This window comes from Ranitomeya variabilis, chromosome 3 (genome assembly GCF_051348905.1).
Source record: "Ranitomeya variabilis isolate aRanVar5 chromosome 3, aRanVar5.hap1, whole genome shotgun sequence".
NCBI lineage: Eukaryota > Metazoa > Chordata > Amphibia > Anura > Dendrobatidae > Ranitomeya > Ranitomeya variabilis.
The window spans coordinates 36213517-36223077 of record NC_135234.1 but is presented as its reverse complement, the minus strand read 5'-3'; the positions used below and the strand labels follow the sequence as shown (position 1 = coordinate 36223077).

General features: G+C 43.8%; 1 protein-coding gene across 1 annotated transcript; it reads left to right on the top strand.

The window, feature by feature from the left end:
* Nucleotides 1-4964: 4964 nt before the first annotated feature.
* Nucleotides 4965-9155, top strand: CLDN8 (claudin 8). Its single transcript, XM_077293962.1, has one exon. The coding sequence runs from the start codon at nt 5597-5599 to the stop codon at nt 6275-6277; it is 681 nt and encodes a 226-aa protein (XP_077150077.1). The 5' UTR covers nt 4965-5596; the 3' UTR covers nt 6278-9155.
* The last annotated feature ends 406 nt before the right edge of the window (nt 9156-9561 follow it).

Here is a 9561-nt window from a genome sequence, read left to right as displayed (position 1 = left end):
TCTTTGATGCCAAAGGAGGAGAGCAGTAGCGTAGCTACCGGGGGGGCAGAGAGGGCCATCGCCCCGGGCCCCGCGCTCTGAGGGGGCCCACCCGGAGCTACGCTACTGTAACTGCATCGGCGCTCGCAGCGCGCCGATGCAGTTACATTCTGCGGCAGAGCAGGGAGAATCGATCCCCTGCTCTGCCGCTATGGGGCCCCTGAGCAGGCGGCGGGGGCCCGGTGCCAGCAGTGGGCCCCCCGCCTGTCATTGCACGGTGAGCTGTATCGGCATCTAGCCGATACAGCTCACCGCAGTGATGAGGGAAGGAGCGCTGCGCTCCTCCCATCATCCCCCACACCGTCTGACAGTGAGCGCGATGACGTCACCGCCCAGCGCCCGCTGTCAGATGAGCGGGAGTAGGGAGCGCCGCTGGAACAAGGAGGAAGAGAGGTGAGTATTTCTTTACTGTTTTATATGGGGGCTGCTTGATCTGCCGGGGGGGAGGGGTGGCTGCTTGATCTGCCTGGGGGGCTGCCTTATTCTACAGGATCTGCCTATAAGGGGGGAGTGCTGCCCTTTATACAGGATCTGCCTATAGGGGGGAGTGCTGCCTTATATACAGGATCTGCCTATAGGGGGGAGTGCTGCCTTATACACAGGATCTGCCTATAAGGGGGGAGTGCTGCCTTATATACAGGATCTGCCTATAAGGGGGGAGTGCTGCCTTATATACAGGATCTGTCTATAAGGGGGGAGTGCTGCCTTATACACAGGATCTGCCTATAGGGGGGAGTGCTGCCTTATATACAGGATCTGCCTATAAGGGGGAGCGCTGCCTTATATACAGGATCTGCCTATAAGGGGGGAGTGCTGCCTTATACACAGGATCTGCCTATAGGGGGAGTGCTGCCTTATATACAGTATCTGCCTATAGGGGGGAGTGCTGCCTTATACACATGATCTGCCTATAGGGGGGGGAGTGCTGCCTTATCTACAGGATCTGCCTATAGGGGGGGCTGCCTTATATACAGTATCTGCCTATAGGGGGGAGTGCTGCCTTATACACAGGATCTGCCTATAGGGGGGGGTGCTGCCTTATACACAGGATCTGCCTATAGGGGGGGGAGTGCTGCCTTATTTACAGGATTTGCCTATAGGGGGGGGAGTGCTGCCTTATTCTACAGTATCTGTCTATAGGGGGGGAGTGCTGCCTTATATACAGGATATGCCTATGGGGGAGAGTGCTGCCTTATTCTACAGTATCTGTCTATAGGGGGGGGGTGCTGCCTTATTCTACAGTATCTGCCTATAGGGGGGAGTACTGCCTTATTCTGCTGTATCTGCCTATGGGGAGGGAGTGCTGCCTTATACACACGATCTGCCTATAGGGGGGAGTGCTGCCTTATTCTACAGGATCTGCCTATGGGGGGGGAGGGCTGCCTTATTCTACAGGATCTGCTTATGGGGGGAGTGCTGCCTTATTCTACAGGATCTGCCTATGGGGGGAGTGGTGCCTTATTCTACAGGATCTGCCTTTGGGGGGTGCTGCCTTATTCTATCGGATCTGCCTATGGGGGGTGCTGCCTTATACTACAGGGTCTGCCTATAGGGGTGCTGCCTTGTGCTATATTGAGGACTATCTGGCACATTATACTATATGGAGGTTATTTATGGGGCCATCATACAGTGTGGGGATTACAGTGTTGGAGCCATCAGTTTGAAGGCTACTAACGGGTCAGTATACTGTGTGGGTGGTACTATACAGTTAGGGGGCATTATACTGTGTATAGGGGAGCTGTACAGGGGGGAGACTCAGGACATTATTAAATGTAAAGTGGGCACTTATTGTAATAGGGGAACTCAGGTTACTGTGACTATCAAAGGGGCACACAGAAGGCATTATTATTTTCTAGGGGGCAAAATGTGGGCTGTTTTCTAAGGCACTTGCACCCGGCATTACTATATTATAGAGGGGTGCTTTAGAATTTAGAGGGTACAGAGAACCACAGAGTAGGTGCAGCAATAGGGTCACATAGGGCAGCAGCGGCTCAGTATTGGGGTATCAGGAGCAGTAATAGGGACACATACGGCAGCAGTGGCTCAGTATTGGGGTATCAGGGGCAGTAATAGGGACAAAAACGGAAGCAGCAGCTCAGTATTGGGGTATCAGGTGCAGTAATATGGACACATACGGCAGCAGTGGCTCAGTATTGGGGTATCAGGGGCAGTAATAGGGACACATACGGTAGCAGTGGCTCAGTATTGGGGTATCAGGGGCAGTAATAGGGACACATACGGTAGCAGTGGCTCAGTATTGGGGTATCAGGGGCAGTAATAGGGACACATACGGCAGCAGCGGCTCAGTATTGGGGTATCAGGTGTAGTAATAGGGACACATACGGCAGCAGTGGCTCAGTATTGGGGTATCAGGTGTAGTAATAGGGACACATATGGCAGCAGCAGCTCAGCATTGGGGTATCAGGGGCAGTAATAGGGACACATACGGCAGCAGCGGCTCAGTATTGGGGTATCAGGGGCAGTATTAGGGATACATACGGCAGCAGGATGAGGAGTTTGTGCAGGTTAGGAATAGATGGTGATGGCTGGAATGTGAGAAGAGAAATGTGTCTTTGTTGTATTTCCTGCAGCTGAGTCCTTACCGGAAGAAGTTGTCATGTCGGTCTGGGCCAGATGGAAAAGACGGGAAAAGTGACGATTCCATCATAAAGAACGTCAACGGTAAGTCACCATCTGTAACTGTGCAGTGATCTCTTATATGTTCTGAAGGGCTGGTATTTACCACTGACCATATGGCGGTAATATCCATGTTGGTCGTTATATAGAGATTATCTTCAGTAATAGCGCGGTCATCTGCTGAGGTCTCCTCCACTATTAGGGCGCGTCATCGAGTTGTAATCAAGGTTACCTGGTTAGGGGCCCACTCAGAAGCTTCGCCCCCCCTGGACCAAAACCCTAGCTACGCCTCTGGAGGAGAGGATCTGTAGTAGGAGGCAGTGGTCAACTGTGTCGAAAGCAGAGGGGACAGTATAATCTGCCTGTGGAGTCAGAGCCTGCAATAAAGATCAAGTAAACAAAATTCTCCCAGGGACATGACCAGAGTCTGTGGCTCAGTTCCTTTAGCTCCTGTCTGTAATGTTGAAAGTTGTGGTTCAAGATCTGGGGAGACTCACAAAAAAAGAGAAAAATAAATTTTTGTAATTGCTTTTTTTATTTTTAGTAGTTTGTAGGAACACAAAAAAATCAGATTTTTTCTTCACCTCAGTATACATGTACAACGAAATGCACTGCTGTATATAATGTACGTGTATAATCTGCTTCTGGGTTCACTTCCTGCAATACATCTCAAGATGACTAAATACTCCAATGCTTATCATTATGGGCTGCGGCTACTAGCTAGAGTTGCTGCCTAAAGACCTAGAGACAGGAGAACAAGTAGTGAATATTATAATTTAATTTATGTCAGTGTCAGAGAAAAGCGGCCCTGCCCCCGATGAGAAGGAGCTATGGAGCAATGAAGAAGCCTGAGAGAGGTGAGTAATAGAAGCCCTGATGGGGCGAGACTGAGTCCTCACTGCCTCGCTAAATCTGGGACAGTTGGGAGCTGTGGTACTTTCAGATAGTATGCAATAATAATAAATATGTCCTTATAACACTGTCATATAATTCCCATACAATTCTGCCATTTAATGCTTAAAAAGTGATGAGGTTAAGTACCTGTCAATCTAGGAATGTAAAGTGATTAATGACAAAGTTCCTTATGGTCCTGGACAGTGACTTTAAATTATCTACCTTAGGTTCGTCCTATGAGTATTGGCGATTCTGGGCTATTATACCTTAACAAGGAACCCTGGATAAGGGTCGGCTCATGGTGGGAGACTGATGGGTGATGAGAACATGGTGCTCACATGTGGTGCAATATAAGCAAAAAGGTTTGAAAAGTATTCTTAAATGAGATCTGTCCCCTCCACCTACATAATGCTAATTAAACCATTTATCTAGGCAATGCTAATTAAACTACTTTATCCCTATGAAAACGATACCTCTACTATAGATTTTAGAGTTATTTGCTTGAGAAAAAAATATTTATTTCATATGCAAGTGAGGAGCTTCGGTGCACCTTTGGTGTGACCAAGGGCTTAGTGCTCCAATAGGCCCCTTCAATTTACATACTGATAACTTACCTCTTAATTGACAGTCATCTCTTAATTGACACTACTCAAGCGATGCTGCCTTAACCCAATCAGCGGCTCTGCACCGGATACTACCGGTTCTATTCACTCAGGGGTCAGGGCTGTACTGCAGAAAGGTGAGCACAGCTGGGTTTTTGCAGAGTCCATGCTGAGGTGCACAGCTTCTGATTGAGTTCAGGCAGCGCGGTCAATCAAGATATGGCAATACTCAGCATGCAAAATAAAAGGGCGTAACGGTCCACTGAGCCCTTGGTCACGCCAAGAGTGCACCAAAGCCCACTCGTCTGCATATGAAGGAAAAACGTTTTCCTGGCAACTAAACCACTACAATCTCTACTACAGGTATGATTTAATTAATTTTATGTATATGGTTTAAGTAATTATAATTTAAGTGGTTTAATTAGTGTTTTGGGGTTGACAGACTCCAGTTAATTTATGAAAATAGGAAGAGTGTACCAGGACATCTTGGAAGGGTGCACCAGGACATCTTCTTGTAGATGCATAAAAGTGTTGTGGTGTCAAGCAGCTGCTGAAAGGGGCTGATTTTTTTTATCATGGCTATGAAGCTATCCTCTGTGCATGTAATTGCTCTTTGCTTATTTGTGGGGGAAGAAAAAAACACTTTCTGAGCCACAATATAAAACTGTGATCATGTAGTGTGAATTTCTTTGCAGGTGGAATTCCTACAGAACAACACATTAACTATTTACACTGATACATTGAACCTTCGCCTGAATTGCTGTGTAAAACATTCGCCCATGTATCATTTCCTTTTTCTCCTTCTTGTCGGTTTCTGTTTTTATTTTTTATTTTTTGGCTGTTTTCAAGTGGATTTGTTATTCTTCAAAACTCTCAATCAGGTCAACACAATACAGAAGAATGTGGTTTCTCGGGCACGGAGACCTGTTTCCCAGCGACAGCATAGCACCGTCTCCTTTTTCGCTTTCATAGTAGGGCTGCAGATTTTTGGAAGACGTCCATGCACTAGAAATAGTTTCTGTTTATCCAAGCGGTGGATGAATTGTGTACGTGTGCGGAGACTGCCCTTCATCCCGTCCACTGTTATGATGAAGCACATGAGAGGAAGCAGGTACGAGTGGAGAGGTAACAGTTATTGAAATGAAGAATCCTTTGTTGGCCTAACCACTCCCCTCCTAGCTATCATATCATTGGCTGGTAAACTCGTTCGACCTGATAAACAGGTACTTTTGCTCCACTTGGTGGTAATTCAATTTTAGAAACAGTTCAGTACGTAAAATTCCAACCAGTCTCTGCTGGATTCGAGTTGGTAGCAGGTGGCTCAGACTTGTTCTGCAGTATTTCTCAGTGGAGATCTAATGTGTTCTTCGCGTGCACCTGAGAACATCATCCAGCATCTTCTGCAGCACAACCACTGCTAAACCATGATGGATAAAGGCGCTGTGCAAATAGCCGGATTGGTACTAGGATGTATTGGCTTAATTGGCACTTGCACGGTGACTGGCATGCCACAATGGAGGGTGACGGCTTTCATCGGGAATAATATCGTTGTGTTTGAAGCCCTCTGGGAAGGCCTATGGATGAACTGCTACCGACAAGCCAACATTCGAATGCAATGTAAAATATATGACTCCCTGCTGGCGCTTACACCAGATTTGCAAGCTGCTAGAGCACTCATGTGCATCGCTGTGGTTTTGTCATTCCTGTCCTTCATGATAGCGGTCATTGGCATGAAATGTACCAACTGTGCAGAAGACAATGAGAAAACCAAAAGGATCATAGTCCTAATTTCAGGAATTTGTTTCATCTTGTCCGGTATCATCGTACTAATTCCAGTTTCTTGGACGGCCAATGAGATCATCAGAGATTTCTACAACCCTTTGGTCAATCAGGCTCAGAAGAGAGAGCTTGGGGATGCCCTCTACATGGGTTGGGCAACAGCATTTTGTCTGGTGGCCGGTGGGATCATTTTATGTTGCTCGTGTTCGTCCACTGAGAGAGAGTACAAATATTCTATACCCCCGAAATCAGCTGCATCAAACGCCCCTCGAGAAGTGGTGGCAAGGAAGACTTCAAGTTTGTACTCAAAGAGCCAATATGTTTAGCTGTGGATATTGGGTGGTTAAAATACTATGGAGACCTGTCCATCTTTGAATGTAGGAAAATGAGATCTGTTTGCACTGTTCTTGAACGTTGAAAGGAAAAGTCCAACCTCGGAGTCCTTGGAATTTGTAGAATGGCGTCATACTGCACTTAGCAGAAGGTGCCAGTTTTGGTTGATCATTTAGATATGGAGAACTACAATATCTCATTCATGGGACACATAGAAGGCAAATTTCTGACATGTCATGAAGGTGACTCTCTCTACGATAACAATGCCTTAAAGTGGAAATCTTATACGACATCTTGTAAGGAAACATTGCTTGCAGGCAGGTGAAAGTAGAATCTAAGAAAAAAGATTTACTGTAATATATTATGTTATTGGATTTTTTATTACATTTTTTTATGCTGAAATTAATAGGACTGAGACAATGTCATGCATTATCTATCGCATATACTTTCACAAAATAAGAAAATCATTGATAGGAACTTTTCCTTATAAGTGAATAGATTTAATGGTGTGTATCCTATGAGAGACTTGGAATCCAAAATTTTAAATATCACCAGTATATAAATGTACTTGTCTGTCAAAATATTTTAAATTCTGTTTGGCCACTCTTTATATCTTAGTGACAACCAATATGGCCGCCAGTACCGCTGCCGTAAAGGTTGTCACTCCAATTTTCAGGAGACCCGAAAGGAAAATGTGCCTCGCTATTTAGTAATGTGAAATAAATCTGTCAGGTTTTAATGCATTCTATATGGATAACCCTTATAGAGAGATCAGTGGTCTGCCGGGGTCAGATGCAGAACCAATGTCATCTCATATTTATTTTTGACATATTGGAAGATCATTTTCAGTGGATTTCCCTTGACTTTCTCAACCATACTGGCCCAAGCTTCAAATAATAGCTAATTATCAGGTTATTCGTTTTAGAGCAGGGGTCTTAAACCAAAATAGGTGGCAGTACAGTCAGGGTAGACATCTGAGGGCCTTCAGATGCATTGCACCACTGAGTCAAGGCAGTGGACACTGGAGGTTTCCATGGCCAAACCCAATATGGTGGAATACTAAAGGGTTCATGCAGGCATGTCTTGATGACTTCTGGTCAAGTCTCGCTTCCATAATTCACCAGGAATGAAAACCATAGTTTCACTACTGATAATCGCTGTAGTTCATGTCACTGCAGGACATAAGAAATTGCTTCCCACGTGTTTGAGACCCCTGCTTTAGAGCAGTTTTATTTATTACTTACATTACACAGTATCACCACCAAAATCTAAATCTGTTATTGTTAGGCCAAACTCAGATGTCCGTGAACGCAGTCCAAGTAGGGACTGCGATGTCTGAATTGGCTGCAGGTCTCCTGATCTGAACGCGACAGTCTCATATATGTCTATGAAGCTATAGAGTTTGGGTCAGGGGACCTTTGGCCAGTCTAGACATTGATGGTTTTATGGATGTCTTAATTTGTCCTATGGTTGGGAAACCTCAACCAACATCCTGTCTTTTCTCTGGAATGAAAGATGAGAAACATTGGAATAAAACTCTTGAAACTGTGCCATAGTAGACAAAAGATATCCAAGACACGAAATGTCTGAATTATGATCTCCACCTTTGGCTTGAAACCCATACAAAAGAATCCATATTACTTGTTAATAGTTTGAAGGAATTGTCTACTTTTGCTGGTACTTTTAAAAGGGGCTCCAAAATAGGGTACGGCATCCCCTTTGTTAACTATGGAATCTGAATAATGGTTTACAACCAGTTTGTTTTTTGTTCTGAGGAGTGGTGGGGGGTGTTGTTTTGGGTCAGATTGGAGACCAGGTACAAACACGACCCCTAATTACAAACATTATTGATTGTGTGAACATCAGGTGTTCTCCAAAAGGCAATGGTGCAAATCTTGGCAGACCCACCTCGGCTCTGTCTGTGCTTTCTGGTTGTGATGCTACCATAGAAGACTGTTTTCCCCAGTAATGGAGATCCCTATGGATTTCCTAGTTAGGGTATGTTCACACTGTGAATTTTTCTGCCAGTATTTGAGCGTTGTTATAAAAAATGCCCAAAAAAGCACAAACAAAGTGGTTTTACTAATTTGTAAGGGAAAACGACTTGCTGTTCATATGTTCAGGCTTTTAAGCACTTTAGACTTTCTAAGATGTAACATGTACATTCTTCTGGCATTTTCTGCGAAGATGCTAAATACTTCACAATAGAAGTCAATAGGAAGGTTAAAAGGATGCCCAGAACATGCCCAGGTGTATTTTTTAGCATATTAGCAGTGTTTTTGCTTCAAAAATGCTAGCGCTTTCTTCATTAAAAATAAGTCTGAAAAGCACCAATAAAAAAAATGCCCAAAAAAATGGTGAAAAAAAATCTGTAAAATCCACCAGTGAAAAAAGTGCTCAGGAACTGACCCAAAAACTCGAAATAATAAATTTTTCTTGGGATTTGGAAGTTTTTGATCACTGGCAAAGGATGCAGCGTTAACATACCGTTATACTGGAAGACTGCAGTAAAAATATCCTATTATAACGTTGATTTACTTGTATTTTGCCTGTTGAGGAAAATATCTAAAATCATAATTTTTGTTAAATATTCTGATTACTTAAATATATATATGTATATATATATATATATATATATATATATATATATATATATATATATATATAATCAAAATGAAGAATCCAAAATTGCGAAGAAGTGTCCGGTTGTTGCGCAGTTTGTTAGTAGATTGTAATATCTCATTTTTCTGTCATATCACACTGATGTTTGCTGTGAACGCTTGTTTCTTTATGTACTTATATACCATGTAAGATATTGGTTGTGTGTTTTTGTACAATATAAATTGTGTAATAAAATCTAATTTCATTGTTTGTCGGTCTAATTTTTACAGGCCTCATTGCATCATCAAAGCCATCTCAGACAACAGTTGCCCCAAGCAACCAATAAGAATGCTTCTTTCATGTTTTCAGTACAGGTTAGGGTATAAGAGATGAATTGTGATTGGTTGATTTGGTAACTATGCATTCAGTCCCGTGGTCTACGGCCTTAGGATTTCAAGCTGTGGTGAAACTACAACTCCCAGAGAGCATTGCTAGCTGCAAGTTGTAGTTTTACTGTAATTACATGGATTTTAAGATCTCCTCAAGGAGAAAGGTTAAAGGTAGCCATAGACCAAAGATAAGAGTGCTTGCCACAGATATATCTCCCGACTGAGCATGCAAAAGCTTCCAATGGGGAGCCCTTAGAGTAGACAAAAGGATTGGGCATAGCATTCAA

Coding starts and splice junctions, on each gene's coding strand:
- CLDN8 (XM_077293962.1), top strand. CDS start 5,597: ATGATGGATAAAGGCGCTGTGCAAATAGCCGGATTGGTACTAGGATGT.